The sequence below is a fragment of the Megalobrama amblycephala genome, linkage group LG3 (genome assembly GCF_018812025.1).
Source record: "Megalobrama amblycephala isolate DHTTF-2021 linkage group LG3, ASM1881202v1, whole genome shotgun sequence".
Lineage (NCBI taxonomy): Eukaryota > Metazoa > Chordata > Actinopteri > Cypriniformes > Xenocyprididae > Megalobrama > Megalobrama amblycephala.
Window position 1 is genome coordinate 5,767,527 of NC_063046.1, and position 22,987 is coordinate 5,790,513.

Consider the following 22,987-nt stretch of genomic DNA (forward strand, 5'->3'; position numbering starts at 1 on the left):
ACAAGAAGACTACCAGGCAAAATTATTAGAATTACATTTAACAGAAGCAGTTAAACAGCAGGTAGAAAAAATAAAACCGGGCGAAGACCATAGCAGTTATGCAAACCGCATTATGAAAGCAGCGGAAGCTGCAAGACTTGAAAAACATTGTGATAACTGCATAAGAAATGGATACCGGAAAACATTAAGAAATGACTATGGATGCATAACCTCACAAAGAGTTAATGAAGAATGGTCAATGGACATAGCTGGTCCCCTTAATCCTAAACCTAAGTTAGGACATTGATACATCTTAGTAGTAACAGATGGTTACACTGGGAAAATTTGGGCTTAAGCTCTGAAAGAAACAAGTGGAAAAACAATAGTTAACGCAGTTCAAGAATTAATGACAGCTTGGGGAAGGCCTAAAACAGTATGAGTCAATAGTGGAAGTTATTTTGTTGGAGATTAATTAGGAAATTGGCTGGCAGAGAAACATATTGGATTACAGAAAGCATTAAGGTACATGCTGGAAAGCAATGGGATAGCAGAAAGAGCCATTGGAAAAATTAAGGAATGGATGAGAGCAAATTGTAACAATACACTTCGGAACACTCAAATAGAGGAACATATTACCTTAACCTCACAGATATAAAAAGAGGAACACAGAATGACAGACTGATCAAGCAAGAACATGTGTGCAAGGCAGGAGACACTGTGTGGATAAAACTAGAGAATAAAGACAAGAACAAAACATTTAAAGATTTAATCATGAAAAATAATTGACCAACACACAGTAGAATTACAGAATAATGGAATTCGGTCTAAAAGGTTTTTGGTCAAAGGTGACTAAAACATTACGAAAACAAGACTTGCAAGATTCAGAGGAACTGAAGTTTAAAAACATGATATCAATCAACAGTCACAGAGGAGTGATAAGAGCAGAGACACGACTAGTCTCAAAAAGCAGAACGAATTACATATTGACAAACACACAGCATGAAAAAATAGTCAGTGCTGTCAGTTTAAAGTGTAACAGGCTGTTTGTTGGAGGAAACTGTGAGAATATGTGGATGTTTTGGAGAATATATATGTTGGGACGGTCCAGCTAAAGAAAAACCTAGGTGTAAAAAGGATCTTAAGGAAAAGCCCTTAGAGGAACCAAAAATAAAAAGCAGTCAGTATAAGGAGCATTCCGGAGCAATAAAGGGAGGAATGCAGAATACAGTATCCCAAACTACAGGTAATAATGACTCAAAGAACAGAAAATGTGAAGTTAACTGTGAGTGTGTATGGACAGGTTTGAAATGGATAAAATGTGAGGAATGCAGTGATATGGAAAAAGGAGAATTACTGGTGATAGGAAGGCATAGGGTGTTGGCATGGCATAAAGCTTGTGGTTTAGTAAGCAGTAGTTGGAATGCAACAAGTGTGGGCCTAGATAATGACAATTATCTAAGACAGCTAAGCAACAGCAGTATTGATTATTCCTGGACATCGAGATGTCATGCAGGAATAGAGGACATTCAAAGCAAATGGTTGCTAGTGGATCCAGGGAGTCTGGGCCATGAACCTGAAAACCAGAGAACCTGAAAGTTTGCTTTGATGACAACGGATGACCAGTTAAACCAAATAAAGGAAAAGGAATTATCTGGTCAATTGTAACCATTGCTAAAGTGCTAATGGAAAATGGTGATGGAGAACAAATGTCACCAAGAGTTGATTTTCCCAGATGAGGCGAATATGATATGGTAATATGAGATGCCAGTTTGGACAAATTGATGAAGAACGTTGGCCGAACAAGATAATACAAACAGTTACCAGGGTCGGATGTGTGCCGATAGACTTCTGGCAGAAGGGAAGCCCTCAGAAAAAGAATGCTGGTAAAAACCTATTATGGAAGGTGAAACATAGATCTACCGGCACACAGATTTACTTTGGAAATCAAAGTGATTGTGAATTTGACCACAACATCGGAACCTGAAGTACTCACCTGCAACGTTGAAATGGAACTTTCTCGGGAATAACATGCAGGGTTATTCTTGAGTCAGGAATGTCCATTGGAAATAAAGGGGGAGGAGGGGGCCCTCGGTAAACTAAAAAAATTATTGTTTTGTTTTTATTTTTCAAGAATTATGAAATTGGATGATGGAGAAAAAAGTGAAGACTGGGCAAAAAAATATGAAGAAATGGACGGAACCGTGCCTGCCCAAACCTGTATTACTGGCAATTTTGATAACAGGGACAATAGTCCTAGCAGGAATATGACCCTTAGTTGATTTTGTTATACAATTGATAGTAGTTTTATGTACATGAAGTCCCAAATTGTACTACAGTAAATATTAAAAAAATACAAAATTGCAAAAAATCTACTTATAAGAATGTAGCAAATGTTCAAAGGGTACGACATCCTAATATAACGGGAAGTATATTCCCACAGATATCCCAGAATTTAATTAATGTTATTTCATAACAGTAAAAATATTATGAAACCTGAATACAGATTTTCATATGACCTGAATGGAGAACAAACAGTAATGTACGCCCCCAGGAGTTTATGGAGAGTATTACATTATGAGGCAGATAGAGATCCCAGAGTTTCTAGAGTTTCTGTGAATGTTGAATGGTCCAATCTCTACACCAAAACTGATTATAATATAAGAAGGAATGGCCTTAATCTAGGGATTAATAGATTGTTAGCAAAAAGAATTACAACAACCTTACCAATATTTATGGGGCATAATGTGGGATTTTAACAACCAAGAGAAAGGCAGATGTATGCCTTTAGCTCCATGGTACTGGATTGTTGCCAGACTGCAATATGCCGAAAAGAATGCAGGATTTAAACAATTGATTACTGAAGACTGGAAAGATTTAGGAGAAAGAATTACACAAGGATGGATCCTAGTTGGAAAAGCCTTAGAAAAACAGCAACTACAGTCATAGATGCTGGGCAAGAATTGTTGAGTGATTAAATGGATTATTGATAATTGGTATGTACTAATTCTGGTGGGAATAATAATAGGAATATTAATTGTAGGAGAATTAACAGGCATTAATGGATTGCTTAGAAATTCTCTTAAAGAGGTGTGCACATGTTGTAATGTCCTGACCTGCAATAACCAGACTGATAACCAAGCGGAATTGCAAGAGTCTTTGTTGAAAAAGAGGAAGCAGAAAATTGAATATAAAGATGCCAAGGGAACATAGTTGGTACTAACCTTTTAAATAGACTTAAAAAACTCATCTTAAGCAGTTAAATAACATGGCAGAAAACAACACCAATGAAACTATGGTCACGATGAAGATGAAGTCTAGTACAATAATAATAAGGAGGTAATAGAATTTTGAAAAAAAAAAAGAAACTGTGATTGTTTATAATATTTCATAGTGTGAGTTAACAAAATACTGTATGAGAGGTTGAAGGAATGAAATCAAATATTTTGTATATGCTTTAACAGTTTGGTAGGGTGGACAGGGAAGGCTACAAGCTGAAAATAGGATTGTGGGTAGTCGGCATGGATATACTAGACACATCCCTGATCAATAGGTTTTGCCAAGTGCACCATAACACAGCCAACGTGTCCAGTTCGTCACAAAAAATTACTGGTACACCTTTTTTTTTTTTTTTTTTTTTTTTTGACTTTATTTTTGTCACACATCTTCAGAAGTTCCTAACGAATTGAATCATTGTTTTGGTTGAGCATACTTTATTAAATACAGCTCACACTTAGAAACTTGCCTCGTTTTCTCCACACACATGTGACAAATACATTTTGTCCCTATCAAAAAATATTGAGCTCACAATTTCTGAAGATGTAAATCATGTTAGTTTTATATATAAAATATTACTCTAAACTGAGCATGGTATAAATATAAATTTATTTTTGGTTTGAGTAGATGTGTGCAACACTTTGTAATGTTTCATGTGCAAAATTTGCATTTAATTTACATTTATTTAAATTAAGCAGAGCAAGCAGATCAAGAATTGTATCAGTCTCTGTGACAAGGCCACAGCACACCTCTCATTACAATTACACATTTTCACACATTTCATTAAATCCGTCAGCCAATTATGATATTTTATATGCTATAAATAAAATGCACTGATGCAACAATCAAACATTAAAATTCCAATTTCATGCTAGTAAGGAAACATTGACAACTGAACATGCCAATAATCTTTTATTTACACATTTTCATTTAAATTATAATATAAATATAGACTGTGCAAATATTGTATTTGTAATCCTCCATATCCGTTTTTGTGCTATTAATATTGATATATTGATTAATTGATTGTTGATGACCATTGATTATGAAAATTCCTGAAAACAATATTACTGTCACAGACACGTCAGGTTCCACCTCACTCCCTTACCCACGCACTCAATCACCAGCATACTGATCACCGCCACCTGTGACTCATCAGCACCGCAGTCAGCACCAGTATAAAGCCACCACACTCACACACACTCACTGTCCGGTCTCGTTTGCACTACGACTTATGTATGCTTACCTCAAGGACTCCCAACGCCATATCTACCTGCTCCAGTCGTCTCCTCCAGCTCCCTCGTCTCCTGTTCCCCGTGTGTACTTACCTGCTTGTGTGTGTGAGTGTCTCCGCCAGCTCCTTCCATCATCTGCATCTGTAAGACATAATCAGGACAGTATTATATTCTCCTCATCTCTCATCATTCCATTATCTGCTTACCATCACCCTGTGCTCTGCTTATACGTGAATAAAACTTACCTGGATTGTTATTATCTCTGCCTCCGTGTCTCTGTTGTAACAGAAGACCGGACCATAACAACTTCACAGCATGAGCACCAACGACCCGTTTCAAGAGCTCGTGGAAGCACTGCGCCGAGCACTCACACCACAGCCATCCTCACCATCACCATCCACCGCTGCAGCTTCCGCACCATCCGTCACCGCTCCTTCGCCAGCATTCACCGCCAGTCCCATGGCCAAACCGGCGCCCTACTCAGGATCGGCGGAGGAATGCAGCGGATTCCTTCTTCAATGCGAACTGGTCCTGGAGATGCAGCCGCACCTCTACACTACCGACACGGCAAAAATAGCGTTCATCATTTCGCAACTGCAAGGTAAGGCCCTGCAATGGGCAGACTCCCTGTGGACTCAGAAAGGCCCTGTTGTCCAATCATATTCGGCGTTCGTCTCTCACTTCCGTGAGGTCTTCGGGAAACCTCTGAAGGATTCTTCCACTGGTGAGAAACTCTATAATCTAAAGCAAAGGAATCTCTCTGTAAATGATTATGCCTTGCAGTTCCGAACGCTAGCCGCCACCAGCGGATGGAATGAACAAGCCCTCATCACCTCTTTCCGTCAAGGGTTGGAACCCAACGTGCGGCTGCATCTCGCTGCATACGAGGACTCAATGGGACTTGAACGCTTCATCCAACTCGCCATCCGCGTGGGTTCTCGTATGCAGTCGTGTCTCCTCGAGCACCAGGGCCAGTCGTCTGCCACCAACCTCCTCCGCCGGTCTGAACCCGTCAGCTCCCCAGAACCAGCCACCGAGCCAATGCAAATCGACCATTCACGTCTCACCTCCAATGAAAGACAAAGAAGGCTGACCCTGAACTTATGCTTATATTGTGGATCTCCGGGGCATGTTATCTCCACATGCCCAACCCGTCCTCCTCGGCCCGTGGTGAGTGCTATTTTCCCCTCCATTCAGAAAATGAAACCACTCACGACAATTGTAATCCTTACTGCTGCAAATACCTCTGTTCCAGTGGTGGCGCTCCTCGACTCAGGGTCAGCAGGAAATTTCATCTCAGGCGCCCTCTGTCGACAACTCAAGCTCAAGATCTCCCCGTCTCCGGTTAACTATCAAATCCACTCCATCACGGGCAAACCCCTGAGCCGTAAGAACATCCGTCATTGTGCGGGACCACTTCAACTCTGCGTGGGCATTCTGCATTCTGAAAAGATACATCTGCTGGTTCTGGAGGAATCCACCGCTGACGTGGTTCTAGGGCGCCCGTGGCTTGAACAACACAATCCTACCATCTCTTGGCGCACGGGCGAAGTCCTGAAGTGGGGCGACCACTGCTTTCCAGATTGCTTCCCAACGCTTCCTGTTCCAAAGTCTCCACTCTCCAAGTCTCTCTCCATGAATGCCACCTCTATCGAAAGCCCTGTCGAGAAACGCTCCGTGGATGTTCCCCCGGACTACGCCCCCTTCAGTGACGTTTTCTGCCCGCAACGCGCCTCCAAGCTTCCTCCACACCGGCCATGGGACTGTGCCATCGATCTGCTACCGGGTGAACCAGTGCCCAGGGGACGCATTTACCCCCTGTCAATACCGGAGGAGAAGGCCATGGAGGAATACATCAAAGAGGCCCTCAACCAAGGTTACATCCGCCCGTCTACTTCCCCTGCTGCTTCAAGCTTCTTTTTTGTGGCTAAGAAGGACGGAGGCTTGAGGCCCTGCATTGATTACCGTGCCCTCAACAAAATCACAGTTAAATTCCGCTACCCGCTTCCCCTCGTCCCAGCGGCCCTGGAACATCTCCGTGGTGCCACTGTGTTCACTAAGCTGGACCTCCGCAGCGCGTACAACCTCATCCGGATACGCGAGGGGGACGAGTGGAAGACCGCTTTTGTCACGCCCACCGGATACTACGAGTATCTCGTCATGCCGTATGGCCTGGTCAACGCCCCCTCCGTATTCCAGGATTTCATACACGAGGTGCTCCGGGAGTTTCTCCACAAGTTCGTTCTGGTGTATATTGACGACATCCTCATCTACTCCCGGAGCTTGGCCGAACATCGCCACCACGTTGCGGAGGTCCTCCAACGCTTACGGCAATTCCACCTCTTCCTCAAAGCTGAAAAGTGCTCCTTTCACCAGCCCTCTGTCCAATTCCTGGGGTACGTAATAGATCACAGTGGCATCCGGATGGACGAGGGGAAGGTCTCTGCCATTCAGTCCTGGCCCACTCCATCTTCAATCAAAGAACTCCAACGCTTCCTAGGTTTCTCCAACTTCTACCGCCGGTTTATCAAGAATTACAGCACCATCGTCAGTCCATTAACCAACCTACTCCGTAACCAGCCCAAGTCTCTGTCCTGGTCCCAACAAGCCACCAACGCCTTCGAGACCCTTAAAAGAGCCTTCACCACCGCTCCCCTCCTCGTCCACCCTAATCCAGAGCTCCCATTCGTCGTGGAAGTGGACGCCTCCACCACCGGAGTGGGAGCGGTCCTTTCACAGCAGCAGGGGACACCAAGTAGACTCCATCCATGCGCCTTCTTCTCCCGCAAGCTCAACCCGGCGGAGGTCAATTACGACATCGGTGACCGCGAACTCCTGGCCGTCAAGCTTGCCCTCGAGGAGTGGAGGCATTGGTTGGAGGGAGCTACTCATCCATTCCAAGTTCTCACTGATCATAAAAACCTTGAATATCTGAAGGCTGCCAAAAGACTCAACCCTCGCCAAGCTCGCTGGGCCATGTTTTTCTCAAGGTTCAATTTCTCTATCTCCTACCGCCCTGGTTCAAAAAATACCAAAGCTGACGCTCTGTCTCGCCTCCATTCCCCTGAGGAAAAGCCTGAGGATCCTGAAACAATCCTGCCGGAGTCCATCTTCGTGAACCCCATCCAGTGGTCCGAAGAAACCATTCCCTCCTCCAATGCCTCCACACGCACTCCGCTGGGTTGCCCTCAAGGCTTGCAATACGTCACACGGGCACGTCGCACTCCACTTCTGCACAATACCCACTCTTCACTTGGCACTGGTCACCCGGGGGTCAATGAGACCCTCTCGTTGCTCAAACAACGCTTCTGGTGGCCCAACATGGCCAACGATGTCAGAAGGTACGTGCAGGGCTGCAGGGAGTGCGCCATCTCCAAGAGCCCACGCCATCTTCCCACCGGCAAGCTCCTACCTCTGCCCGTTCCTGAGAGACCCTGGTCACACCTGGGAGTGGACTTCGTCACAGATCTCCCTGAGTCTGACGGTCACACGTGCATCCTGGTGGTGGTAGACCGCTTCTCAAAGTCCTGCCGCCTGATACCCCTGGAGGGTCTACCTACCGCCATGGCAACTGCTGAGTTGATGTTTAATCATGTTTTTCGTCATTATGGAATACCTGAAGATATAGTCTCCGACAGAGGACCCCAGTTCGTCTCCCACGTCTGGAAAGCCTTCTTCTCCCTCCTGGGTGTGACCGTCAGCCTGTCATCTGGATACCATCCTCAGTCGAACGGGCAGACGGAACGCAAGATCCAGGAGATAGGCCGCTTCCTGCGTACCTTCTGTCACGGCCACCAGAACTCCTGGAACCAGTACCTGGGTTGGGCCGAGTACGCACAGAACTCCCTCCGCCAAGCCACAACTGGACTGACACCCTTCCAGTGCGTACTCGGCTACCAACCCCCACTGTTCCCCTGGGATGGGGAACCTTCCAACGTCCCCGCAGTCGACTACTGGTTCCGGGAGAGCGAGAGGGTTTGGGACTCAGCTCATCACCAACTGCAGAGAGCCCTGCGCAGACGCAAGACGACAGCCGACCTTCGGCGCTCCGAAGCTCCAGTATACCAACCGGGGCAGAAGGTCTGGCTGTCCACCAGGGACATCAGGATGCGTCTGCCCTGCAAGAAGCTGAGTCCCCGCTTCATTGGCCCGTTCACCATCATCCGGCAGATCAACCCCGTCACCTACCGTCTTCAACTCCCAGCACAGTACAGTAGGATCCATCCTACATTCCATGTATCACTGCTTAAACCTCACCACCCTTCTGTTGTTCCCTCCACAGAACCTGACGTGGCAGCCGCCGAGCCCCCCCTTCCACTCATCCTGGAGGACGGCACAGCTTACGTGGTTCATGAAATCCTGGATTCCCGGCGCCGTGGTGGTCAGCTAGAGTACCTCGTCGACTGGGAAGGCTATGGCCCCGAAGAACGCTCATGGGTTCCCAAGAATGATATCCTTGATCCTATCCTGTTACAGACCTTCCACGCCAATCACCCAGACAGACCTGCCCCACACCCTAGAGGAAGACCACCACGACGTCGGGGTCCGCGGCCCTCAGGAGCGGGCCGTGGGAGGGGGGGTACTGTCACAGACACGTCAGGTTCCACCTCACTCCCTTACCCACGCACTCAATCACCAGCATACTGATCACCGCCACCTGTGACTCATCAGCACCGCAATCAGCACCAGTATAAAGCCACCACACTCACACACACTCACTGTCCGGTCTCGTTTGCACTACGACTTATGTATGCTTACCTCAAGGACTCCCAACGCCATATCTACCTGCTCCAGTCGTCTCCTCCAGCTCCCTCGTCTCCTGTTCCCCGTGTGTACTTACCTGCTTGTGTGTGTGAGTGTCTCCGCCAGCTCCTTCCATCATCTGCATCTGTAAGACATAATCAGGACAGTATTATATTCTCCTCATCTCTCATCATTCCATTATCTGCTTACCATCACCCTGTGCTCTGCTTATACGTGAATAAAACTTACCTGGATTGTTATTATCTCTGCCTCCGTGTCTCTGTTGTAACAATTACCAACATCACATTAAAAATGTAATTAATTACCTAAAATGTTCACATTTCAAAATGTGACTGATTAATGTAAATTCAGCTCACCTGGAATCTGTAATGGTTACTGGATTGATCCTCTTGATCACAGATCATTATCTGCTCACATCAAAATGGCTTTTTATCTAAAGCAACTTAAAAATGAGGAAAACAACAAGGCAAGAACATGAGAAGTGCTAGATACAAAGTTTCCAACATTGTCCAAAATAAGAAATGAAGGAATGGAGGAATATCAGAAATAGTGAAAGCATAGAAGAAGATTTGCATAGAAGCAGGATGCAGCTCACAAAAGATATGAGCTTTCAGTAGCATTGACAAACACGCCTGAATATCTGATTTGTTTAACAAACAAGGATGCGTGTCACAGACCCAACAGTTGTTCTAAGTTAACTTTATTTAATGTCTTAACTTAATTGTAAAAATCTAGTAATCTGTACTATTCACATACTATAACTTGTTTACTCAGAAAAGTTAAGATTAATTGATTGGTTTGAGTGCCATTTCAATTTGTCAGTAATTAATAGGACCCGTTTACACCTGGTCACTTCGATTCCAACTATGTCACGAACTGCTGTGAGACTGGTTTGAAATCCGATCTTCAATTCACGCGCTATATGCAGATTTAATGGAGTTCACGTCACCAAAAGCAACAAACATTAAGCTGCATTTTATTCATAATCAGCTAATTTCAAAATCAAAGACCAAAGCGAGAACAGCACTGGTAAGATCATTTATTTTTTGTTTGTTTTGTTTTGTTTTTTTTTTTTTTTACTTTTAATGAAAATGATTGTGTATTGAGCATCTGCAACTTACTTTAACTTTCATTTGCGGCAGTTTGTGCTTCGGCTTCCTGGAGAAGAAGATGCGTGATGCAATAACGCTGTCATATCTGGCTATAATAACATGTTATTTAGTCTTTAACAAGCTCTCAAATGTTTTTTAGCATTGTTGGGAGAATTAAAATGTACATGTGGTTTCAACAACCAGATGCATTTAGACTTGCTCAGATTTTGGAGGAAGATTATATAATTGGATTATGGACTTTCTAACAGATAGGAAAATTAGAGTGAAAGTTAGATCAGAGGTATCCATGGAGTTTAAATATAAATAATGTTATTCCTCAGGGGAGTGCAAACCTGTCTTGTTTAACATTATGATAAATGACATGATTTTAAATTTAGATGAACACATCAAATCAGCTTTATACACAGATGATGGGGCCATATGGATGAGAGGAAGGAATGTGGCATGTGTTAGAGAACATAAGCAAAGCAGTAAGAAAAGTAGAGAAGTGGTCATAGGAATGGGGGTTTAAGATATCAACAAGCAAATCCCGGTACATGATGTTCACAAACAAACACAAATGTCATGATGGAAAGTTAACATTATATCAGCAGCCCATGGAGAAAGTAAATGAATTTAAGTACTTGAGTTTGTGGTTTGATAGTAAGTATACATGGAAAACACACATAAAACACTTAGAAACAAAATACAAAAAAGTTATTAATTTACTGAGAGCTGTGGCTGGCTGTGACTGGGGTGCAGATAAAAATTCACTAATTGATATCTATAGAGCATGCATGAGGTCATCAATAGATTATGGCTGTATAGTTTATGGTGCAGCAGCAATGTCTGAAGCAGAGTAACAGGCATGCTGCGTCAGGCTCCTGGACAGGACCCCGACTTCAGTGGCATGTCAGTTGCCTTGAGTTTCTAGCAGCATGGCTTGCTCTGCACCATTTCAGGGCCCTGCTAAGAGACAAACACGTTCTGGTCCATACAGACAACACTGCGACCGTAGTCAACCGTCAAGGTGGTCTATGCTCCCACCGCATGTCGCAACTCATCCGCCATCTCCTTTTGTGGAGTTAGAAGCATCTGAGGTCGCTTCGTGCCATTCATATCCCGGGCAGACTCAATTTAGCGACCGACAAGCTTTCTCGGCAACAGTCTCGCCCGGTGGAGTGGAGACTCCATCACCAGTCAGTTCAGCTGATTTGGGAACACTTCGGGGACGCTCAGGTGGACTTGTTTGCCTCCCCAGTCAATTTTTATTTCCAGTTGTTTTTCTCCCTGACCGAGGGCACTCTCGGCACAGATGCTCTGGCACACAGCTGGCCGCGGGACCTGCGCAAGTATGCGTTTCCTCCAGTGAGCCTTCTGGCACAAACATTGTGTAAGATCACGGAGGACGAGGAGCAGGTCCTTTTGGTTGAGCCGTATTGGCCTGGCCTCCGAACTAGCTCCGAACTGACCCCCCTATCCCTCTGAGGACAGACCTTCTCTCTCAGAGGCGGGGCACCCTCTGGCACCCACATCCCGATCTTTGGAACCTGCATGTGTGGGTTCTGGATGGGTCGCGGTAAGGTTAGGTACTTTGCCACCTCAGGTGGTTGCTACCATCACTTTGGCTAGAGTCTTGTCTACTAGACAGGCCTATGCCCTGAAGTGGAACCTCTTCGTCACTTGGTGTTCTTCTCGTCGAGAAGACCCCTGCTCAGATCAGCTCTTTGTTTGTTTAGGAGGCCAGCAGAAAGGGAAGGCTGTCTCCAAACAGAGGCTATCCCAATTGATAGTGGATGTTATTGTTTTGGCTTATCAGTCTCAAGACTTGTCTTGGCCCCATAGGGGTAAGAGCCTATTCTACTCGGAGTGTGGCTTTTTCCTGGGCGCTGGCGAATGGCGCCTCGCTGACAGACACTTGTAGAGCTGCGGGCTGGGCGACACCTAACACATTCGTAAGATTCTATAGTCTTCGCGTAGAGCCTGTGTCCCTTTGGGTACTCGCCTCTTCGAGCCAGTAGTAGGACCTGCTCTGTGTCATTGCTTGCTGCGCCATTCCACTCTACGGACTGGATGCATGCGCTTTTTCCTCAGGTGAGTTCCACAGCTAGAACCCTGGGTTTCTCCAGCACTGTTGATGTCTACACTTGTGTCCATGCCCCTTCGGTCAGCCCCTGTGTTGGACTAGGTGCCGCCATGTGTTGATTCCTCTTCCTGGGTAATCCTACCCGTTCCACAGTGAGTCTCCTTTGGGTGCATGTGTCTTCCCTTGGCAAGCCACTTGGCATCTCTGATGTCTAATCCCAGCCTGCGGGCTGGTTACCTCAGAGTTCTCCTATCACCATTTTGTGGGTTGATTCCTTGTAAGACCTCCTTGAGCAGGCAGTTTGTTAACATATTCCTGTTGAGGTATGCTTCCCAGTGTATTCTGTATTAGTGTGGTCTTTCACTTGTGCTAGTTTCACGACAGGGTGCTATCACTTTTACAGGTCACTGGAAGACAGCTATTGTGGCATTTTGTAAGGGACCCCATTCGTCAGTCTGTTCTGACGTAACATCGAACGTGACCGACTGAAAGGCAACGTCGAGGTTATGTATGTAACCCTCGTTCCCTGAAGGAGGGAATGGAGACGCTATGTCCCTTTGTCACAATTGCTTTTCCGCTGAAATGCCAGGTTGATTGGCTCAGCTCCTCAGCGAAGACTTAAATGCGAGTTGCTCGTGCTAATCCTTATATACCCACACGATGCAAATATCGCAGACCAAGGTACTCAGCATACCATTGGCATGTTTTGTTAACACTTGAAGGTGATTGGGCTCTCAGGGCAAGACCGCATTCGTCAGTCTGTTCTGGGGAACAGGGAATGAGGGTTACACACATAACCTAGACATTTCTTGAGCATCAAGTCAGCATATTAAAATGATTTCTGAAGGATCCTATGACACAGAAGACTGGAGTATTGATGCTGAATATTCAGCTTTGATCACAGGAATAAATTATACTTTACAATATATTCACATAGAAAACAGGTATTTTAATTGTAATATTTCACTATTTTTACTGTATTTTTGATCAACTCACTTGATGGATGTGTAGCTTTTGGCTTAGTAATATGGTTAAATGCACTTATTTTTTATAAAATCAACATTTACATGGAATTTTTAATGCTTATTTTGTAATATACTTATTTTGGGCATATGTAAGAATAGGGAAACATTTTATAACACAAGAGTGAATATATTACTTTAGTATAGTATATTATTAATATATTATGTTTGAAAATGTTTTACAGACAAAATGTTTGCAAACAGAGATAAAGGAGAGCAAGAAAGAAAAAATGAATGTCAGAAACATCTGAAGATCCTTTAGTTATATTTAAATGTAATGTTGTTGACATCAGCAGTGATATTAAAAGGCAGATCATTCTTCAGTACTTGTTCCAGTAATATGTCAGGCTTCTTTTTAATGATCATTTCATAACACTAGATGGCCTCAATGTACACGGTGTTGACATATCAAGACAATGCAGTTCAGTATAACAGCACAAAATTTAAATAAACATATTAATACTTATACATATATTGTGTAAAATGTTTTCTGTCATTCAAAAGCTGTTTTTAAGCAACAGTGTTCAGTTTCAACAACTTAAGTTTATCCATATAACACTTTTTCACCACAATAAATACATGCACACGATATAAAACATTTGTTTTCTCATTGTAATTTTTCCTGGTAGTTGGGTATAAATAGTACCTCTTTGTACATTTGCAAACAAAATATAGATAATTTTACAACATTTAAATAAGTAGTTATGCATAAAATGATCAACAATGCTTTTGATCAACAATGCAGAGCAAAAAAATTTAAAAGAAAATATATATCTAGAAATATATATCATGTTTAACTATAGTTAAATTATATTTAATTCAATTGATGGAAAGTTTTTATGACAACTGAATGTTTAGCACTTCAAATCAATGAGATTTCTTATTTCCTTCATATTAACCAGGTTGGTTTGCTATTCTCTCTATTGTTTTAGTCATTTCATCCATGACATTCTGTAACTGAATCATTTCTATCCACATCTGAACGAACGCCATCCTAACTGGCAGAAGTCTGATCAACTGAGTTCCGATCAAACTTGACGTCTGAGACTGCATCTGCGCAGCCAGAACACTAATGTCATAGATCTGTATGAAGCGCACTAATTCACTGGCAGATGAAAAATAGTTACTCAAATACCCGACATCATGCTGTGGGTTATTGAGGTCTCTCAATATTTCATGAACTCGCTGACTGATGTCTTTCATCTTGTCAGTCAGAGGGGTGATTATATACCGAAATGTTAAAAGTTCAGCTTCAGTGTCTTGTATAAATTTGTCCTGCTGGCTCCTGATCTTCTTGTTCCAGAGTTTATCACTGATTGCAGCTCCTGAAAGCACAACTACTGCTGATCCTGTGATGAGAGCAGAAATGCCCAGATGAACTGGAGCTAAAACTAACCCCAAACCCATCATGAATCCTCCAGCTACTTCCACATTCCCTGCATTAGTAACGGCTTCAGAAGCACGTCTGAAATCTTCTTCAAATGTGCTGATGAGAAGACACACTCTGTCCATCCTCTGCTGGATCTGAGGGAAATCTCTCAGATAGAGGGTGACCAATTCATTTTCAAGATGATTAAACACAGATCTAGAGGGGCAAAAACAGTTTATTAAAATGTATTGTATTTTACAATTTGTAATGCATGTTTCTAATAATACTAACAATTGCTGAAATGTAGATTAAACAATTTTATTTTAATAGTTTATGATACATACACAAGTTTTGCTCTTAAGCCAACTTTGATTCATAATGCAATAATCGGGTCATTGACGAACAAGATTTTTAAAAGTGTAAAAAAAAACGAATGGAGATATAATTAATTTTAAAGTTTCATTACGTGTTAACAATGAGATTATGGGGTTTTTATAATCAATTAACACTGCTTTTGTCATTTTTTTGGTCACCAAAAAAACATTCGGTTTAACCAAAATTTTGGTTTTACCAAATGACACTTTTGGTTATAACAAATGACGATATTTTCAAACAATGCTAACAGGCTGATATCTAGATAGCTAGCAAAAGGACAATCAAACATTTTATATTTTGTACAAGTTTTTAAAATGTTAAAACATTTTCCATGTTTTATAGCGGTTGTACTGAATGACCTGATGTTTCGGGACATGCATATGATCAAGTGAAAACATTAATTTTTCAGATAGTTAAGAGAGAGTTAGTAACCATGTGGTCCTTTGCAGGTGTCTGAATGATGTCACATCCTGTCACATGATACTGACCACATGACTTGATCCCAAATGGTCCCTTTTTATTGGATACTCCGAATGACATCAATGAAATTCATTTTTCCGGACATTCTTTCTCATAACAAAGCAACGACTTCTACACTTAATTTTAATGCCATTTTGCACTATGTTGATTTATGATGTTATAAAAAATAAATACATTTATTACGTTTTAAGATATCTTTATCATAAATGAAATGGCTGTATTGGCCTTTGGACGGTTAAACCGAATGACCTTTTGACACTTCAAAATCTTTAAAATATCTTAAATATAATTAAAATCTTTTGGATTCAGTAAAAGAGATCTAGTTGTACTTTCTAACATACTTTGGATGTCATATCTTTGATTTTTATTATTATTAAGGCCTTTGGACAAAAAAAAATAACCCGTCACATTACTCACCCAATCGCATTTTTATATTAACAGATAATTAATGCATAAAATCATTCTCTTACATCATTCTGGGAGGTTTCTCTTTGCTCTTGCACTGACGGTTGCGTTTGTTCCTTTTTATTTTTCTTGCATTGACTCTACAACACACCATCAGAGCTAAAACAAGCAAACACAAGAATATTGGTGCTTTATGGGAGAAATTTACAATTATACAAAAAAAGCAACAAAATAACAACTACATGACAAATTAAGACTAACATCTTACATAAGTTAAATCTACTCATAAATCAAAATATACTAAAATACATATCAGAGATATATAAAATATAAATATACATCACTAACTTTATGCTCTTCTCAGCAGCTAGAGTAAACCGTGCACAGTTGAAAAACTTTCTGCTTTTTACATACAAAAATAAACAAACACTAGTCATTAAAACATACAATTTTGTCATGTGACGTATTAATTATGATCAATAATTGCAGAGCTGAAAGACACCCTTAATGCAATAGAATATCCAGATCAACTTATTTTAAATGTTAAAAAGATAAAAGTTGCCTTTTTACAAAAAAAGTTATTTCAGCTCTTCATTTTATTCATACTTTGATATAAGGGTCTGAGGGTCAGAGCTGCATAATTTAGTCTGGCTTAATAACATGTCCTGCTATTGTACAGTAAATTGTACATGTAGCCTATATTGAAGATTTACAGACTGTTTAATGCTGCTCAGAGGTGTCATAAATACATTTACACTGTAATTACAATTAAATCCCACTAAAGAAGCACTTCTTTGCAGTGTAAATGTGGCGTAAGAGTTAAAGAGCCTCTTATCTCTTTCATCCAGCAGCAACACCTCTACTATCAGCTGTGTCCTGCTGACCACAGAGCACTTTCCATAAACTGCATTATAACCTTAAAGGACCCCATGTTTTCAAATGTCATTTTTAGAGACTAAAGACCACAAACATCAAAGTTCAGTTTTACAGGCATAAAATTACAAGAAGCTATTCAAGGTTGAATGGACCTGGTGAAATGAAATTCTTACACTTTCTTCCCCAAACCTTTGTATTAGAGAGCCGTATTTCATTAAAATTGAACCCAAGTGAAGAGGATGTTACTGTGCATGTGAGGAACAAGAATCATGGGACAGATGTGAGTCACATGCATGTTTCAACTGTTCCTCATTTCCAACCATACACAGTCTAAACAACTAAATCAAACAGTAACAAAAATACTAAAATAAAACAACTACATGTCCTAATTTCATTTTCCACTGCATTTAATTATTTTATTTACCTCCATGACTCTGCGATTCTGTAACTTCGTCCATCTGTGATCATCTTCTGCATCAGCTTGAACCGCACTTCAAAATAAAAGTCTCTTTAGGGCTGATAACTTAAAGCAGGGCTTAAATATAACTGTAAAACAAAATAAGCATAAGCAAATAACTAATATTTAGAAAATATGCATAATACTATATAAAAAATATATTTAACTAAAAACTACCCAAATAACCTTTTAAAGATGGTGATTTGGCTGATGTTGCTGCAGTTAAAACAAGTGAATACATTTTTGAATGTTCAACTGTAAAATAATAATAATAATAAAATATTAAATACAAACATAAATATTCCTTAAAATGCACTATTCAAAATACATGTAAAACACGTTTTAAAATTACAATAATAAAAAAAATCAGTATGCCCAGTTAAAAAAAAAAAAAAAAAGTCCAGTTTTCTTGACTTGATGGAACATATTTTAAAAGGTATGATGTTCCTCAAATGTTATTTTTAACTTAATTTTGATTTAAAATTCAACATTCTAGTAAGAACATTAAAACATTCCAAGAACATTCCAAGAACATAAAAATGTCCACATTCAGGTTTTTTTTTTTTTTTTTTTTTTTTTTTTTAAATAATTATTCTACAAGTATCTGTATTTTATGTCAATATCTAACAGCAGCACAAGTGGCTCAGTGGGAAACACTGTCTCCTTCACAACAAGAAGGTCCTGGTTCGAGTCCCAGCTGAGCCAGAAAGTCTTTCCTTCAGATCTTGTTTCCCTCACAATCCAAAGATGTGTGAATTACAGATACTATTGCCACGTTCCAGGCAACCCATAACCCGTGTTGTTTAACCACTGAACTGCTAAGCAGAAAGTTGCTGGTTCAATCTCCGCAGACGTCACCACCAGTGTGTCCTTGAGCAAGACACTTTACTCCAGGTTACTCCAGTGGGATTGTCCCTGTAATAAGAGCACTGTAAGTTGCTTTGGATAAAAGCATCTGCCTAAAGTGTAAATGTGATTTTTGTAAATCCTTTTTTGCAAGTGTCTCAGGCACAAACACTCAACAAAACTGCTTATTTCTAAGTTTATTTCTTCAAAGTTCTACAACTAACATAAATGCCTACATACATTTCATACAATTTCTATTTGGGGGCAAAATCTACGGTGGCCCAGTAGTGCACAACACAACGAAATTAAAAAAGCAAACATAAGTTCACAACACAACGGAAACAAGCCACAAGACAACGAAATAAAGCCACAACACAACGGAATTAAACCACAACACAACGGAATCAAGCCACAACACAACGAAATAAAGCCACAACACAACGAAATAAAGCCACAACACAACGGAATTAAACCACAACACAACGGAATCAAGCCACAGCACAACGGAATTAAACCACAACACAACGGAATCAAGCCACAACACAACGAAATAAAGCCACAACACAACGGAATTAAACCACAACACAACGGAATCAAGCCACAGCACAACGGAAATGCTCCCGACCACTTGGGGGCTCTCAGAGCTCGGTAATATTACTATTCCTTGCCACTGTTCTATAAAGTCGACAGTTTTACAAAGATATCAATACCATGATCAGTTTTAAGTATGTAAGCATTGTATATCGACATGATATATTAATTAAAAATCAACTACGTTCACAATAGCTTCATATTTATACTTGTGAATGATTTGACGCGATACCACGGCGCATGATAAAGGGAACATCCACCAATTCCACCAAGTGGTTAAAACGTATAATTTGTATTCATTAAAATTACATTTAACATTTAAAAACAGACATGTTCAAATTCCAAAGGTTGTTAGTTTCTGTTGGTCAGAATGAATATATTTCTGTTGAATATGTCTGTTTTTAAATGTTAAAAGTCATTTTAATGAATACAAATTATACGTTTTAACCATTTGGTGGAATTGGCAGACGTTCCCTTCATCATGCGCCGTGGTAGCGCGTCAAATCATTCACAAGTATAAATATGAAGCTATTTTGCACGTAGGTGATATTGAATTAATATTTCATGTCGATATGCAGTGATTACATACTGTTTAAACTAATCGTGGTATTGATATTACTGCCGACTCTATAGAACAGTGGCAAGGAAAACTAACTTTACCGAGCTCTGAGAGCCCCCTAGTGGTCGGGAGCATTTCCGTTGTGTTGTGGATTGATTTCGTTGTGTTGTGGCTTTATTCCGTTATGTTGTGGCTTTATTCCGTTGTGTTGTGGATTGATTTCGTTGTGTTGTGGCTTTATTCCGTTGTGTTGTGGCTCGATTTCGTTGTGTTGTGAACTTATGTTTGCTTTTTTAATTTCGTTGTGTTGTGCACTACTGGGCCACCGTAAAAATCAGCTAGATGGGTTAGGTTTCTAGAAGTTAGTTCTCCCAAGTGTAAGACTTGATTTTCCTGCTAAGACAAAAACTGAGATCAAGCTCCCTGCAATAAAGCAATAAAACTCATCTGGAGAGAAGATCTCAAAGAAATAACATAGGACAACGCTTTGCCCTAAACCCCTCCCTCCTTCATTTCCCCCTGACTCAAGTCACTGAAAGTTCTCCAAGAAGGCATATTCTATGTATAATGTAACTTGTGTATCTATTGTTTTCCCTTTCATGTTTGGTATCATTTTAAATGTCTCAGTGCGATTGGTAAAAAGGTCTCAATTTCACTGCAGTCACTGGTATTATGAGGAAGATTGAAAACTAAGGAGAATTCTGTTGTCCTTTTGGGTGGCGTCTCTTCTAGATATCTGAAAACCCACTCCTCTCCCCCAAAACAGGTGCTGGTGCAGTAAATATTTACAATCCTTTTGTTCTGGTCTGGGTATTTAAGCAGTCAAGTGGGATCTTCTGTTGCCAGAAACCCCCATGCAGTGATGGGTGAGTGTCTTAAAAACACTAATCCACCACTGTGTGTATATACATTTCTTACTCTAGAGCAGTGGTTCTCAAACCTGTCCTGGGGACCCCCCCACCACTGCACATTTTGCATGTCTCCCTCCTCTAACACACCCAATTCAACTCTTGCAGGCTCTACTAATTAGCTGATGACTTGAATCAGGTGTGTTAGATGAGGGTGACATGCAAAATGTGCAGTGGTGGGGGGTCCCCAGGACAGGTTTGAGAACCACTGCTCTAGAGTCATCTTTGAGCATCTGATGTTAATTGGCATGATACATTCTTACTTGGAAAATAAATATTATTCTTGATTTATTCTGCATTATTCTTAATTCATTATTTCTAATAGATTAAAGTGAAGGTATTACCGCAAATTTGTGTTCAGGATAGATCATACGGGAGGTTTAATAGGTGGAACATGGGGCACGTCAATTACGTCCATTTCGATTTCTGACTATCGCTGCCTTAAATTAGTTGCATTTTTCATAAATATATAAAAACTATGCTTTTTGTTATGAGTAAGCAGAGCGCAACTGACTTAAAGGTAGATATTTACCGTGCATCCAATGTTTAAGGTCAGAACTGACAAGTTTGTGTCCGTGAGGAGCACTCAGTCGGCCGAAGTGACTTTTCTAAGCGATACCGAGACCGCAGTGAACGAATAATTGAAGATATAAAGTAATCAGAATAATCAACAATCTAAATTAATACATAACCAATGATTCATTTCTAATTGGAAACACCATCTGAGAGTAATAATCATTTGAAATTGGAGTCAGATTAAACGAGTGAAATTAAATGAACTTCACAGAGGCGCTGAAAAGACATACACGCGTTAACCCTTGACACAAGCATATAAATTTAGTTACTTGCAGTCACACTATTCAATCCCTCTTTTTTTTTTTTTTTTTTTTTCTGAACATAAGAGGTGATTTTGGTCAAGTTTGTCCTGCTGGTTTCTGTTCATACAGTATCAGTCAATGGAGCCTGAGTTCCAGAAGCTTCATGACATTATTTGATGATGCTTTTGAAGCTTATGAAAATCAGCCTCCATTGTATGAACAGAAACCAGCAGAACAAACTTGACCAAAATCACATCCTCAATGTCTTTTTATCATTTTCTAGATGCTCTCGCTGGCTCTGGGCTCACTGAGGATGAAGAGACCATAGCAACATCGGGGTCAGAAGACGTGGTAAGGGCAGGAGGAGTGATGGAGGGTCTCATCCATGGTACTACACCATTCCCAGGATCTGCTGTGGCTCTCCATCCTCAGTGCTGACACCAGTCTGACATTTCACATCCTACAAAAATGCACAAACATAATGCAAAAGCAGTCACTCTAAAAGCACAATGTCATTTGATTTCTGTATTAGAAGTAACAAAATGATTTTCTGAGGTTTTCCTTTTTTTTTTTCACAAACACTGCCATCACCTTGCATTGCAGGCCCTGCTCCTCCACAAAAGCTCTGCAGCAATTGCACAAAAATCAAGAATCAGAAAAGTGCTGTAATAACTCATGTGCTCATCTGTCCCTGTAACATCCAGTGTAGGATTTTTTGGAAATGCTACCCAGACAAGATTCAAGTTACCTCTGTAATTTATGTTCAATACTACATTTAAAGGGTTAGTTCACCCAAAAATGAAAATGATGTCACTCACCCTCATGTCGTTCCGCACCCATAAGACCTTCATTCATCTTCAGAACACAAATTAAGATATTTTGTTGAAATCCAACGGCTCAGTGAGGCCTCCATTCAAAGCAATGACATTTCCTCTCTCAAGATCCATTAATGTACTAAAAACATATTTAAATCAGTTCATGTGAGTACAGTGGTTCAATATTAATATTATAAAGCGACGAGAATATTTTTGTGCGCCAAAAAAACAAAATAATGACTTTTCAACAATATAGTGTTGGGCGATTTCAAAACACTGCTTCAGAGCTTTTACGAATCGAATCAGTGATTCAGATCTCCTATCAAACGGCTAAACTGCTGAAATCACGTGCCTTTGGTGCTCCGAGTCACTGATTCGATTCGTAAAAGCTCTGAAGCAGTGTTTTCAGAGTGGCACATTCTTCCACACCGGCAGTTTGAGAGGGGCCCAGTTGTATACCATCTTAACTGTTGTTCATGATATATATTTACATGTGTGACAACATTTTTGGATTTACATGTGTGAGAACATTTGTCATTCTCACGCTGGTTTTACCACTATGGTCTATGGTTTCATATGTGGTAGTCTTGTAGTCAAGAGAGACCACCTAAAGTTTGAAGGGTTGAGACCAAGACCAGACTTGCACTCCTCAAATTCATCTAAAAAATATCCATATTTAGTGCCTGAGAAATATCTTATTTTTAATCAATAATTAAAGCTGCTGTCCACAAGTTTTCCTCTTTGTCGCCATCTCTGTTTGAAACCTGCGATTGCAGTCATTATGCGGAACAGTTATCTGTACGTGCGTTGTGCCTCGGCACGGCTCGTCAGCGCGGATGAATCTAATGCTTGCTGTCAGTCACCGCACCGGTGTGGATACTGAACTTCAGAATCACAGATTCTACGTCTTGAAAGAATGACCAATATAAGAATTTTCACTGGAAAATATCATCTGAACAAGTAAGTAACATGTCTGCCACTTTTGTTTTGACCAACTGAGGAAAAAAGCATTAGGCCTACAATAAATCGCGCTGCCAA

The 22,987-nt window shown here is 41.0% G+C and overlaps 1 protein-coding gene across 6 annotated transcripts; it reads right to left on the reverse strand.

Annotated features, from left to right (window-relative positions):
* Nucleotides 1-13,698: 13,698 nt before the first annotated feature.
* LOC125264361 lies at nt 13,699-17,515 on the reverse strand. 6 transcript variants are annotated; one of them, XM_048183619.1, is made up of 4 exons: nt 17,380-17,464; nt 16,428-16,478; nt 16,145-16,238; nt 13,699-15,035 (listed from the first exon to the last, which is right to left on the reverse strand). In XM_048183619.1, the coding sequence occupies exons 3-4, from the start codon at nt 16,231-16,233 to the stop codon at nt 14,345-14,347; spliced, it is 780 nt and encodes a 259-aa protein (XP_048039576.1). In that variant the 5' UTR covers nt 16,234-16,238; nt 16,428-16,478; nt 17,380-17,464; the 3' UTR covers nt 13,699-14,344. The 6 variants fall into 6 exon arrangements, with proteins under 6 accessions (XP_048039576.1, XP_048039577.1, XP_048039579.1 ...); XM_048183620.1 differs by having other exon boundaries at nt 16,428-16,481; nt 17,380-17,451; XM_048183622.1 differs by lacking the exon at nt 17,380-17,464 and adding an exon at nt 17,129-17,343.
* Nucleotides 17,516-22,987: the final 5,472 nt, after the last annotated feature.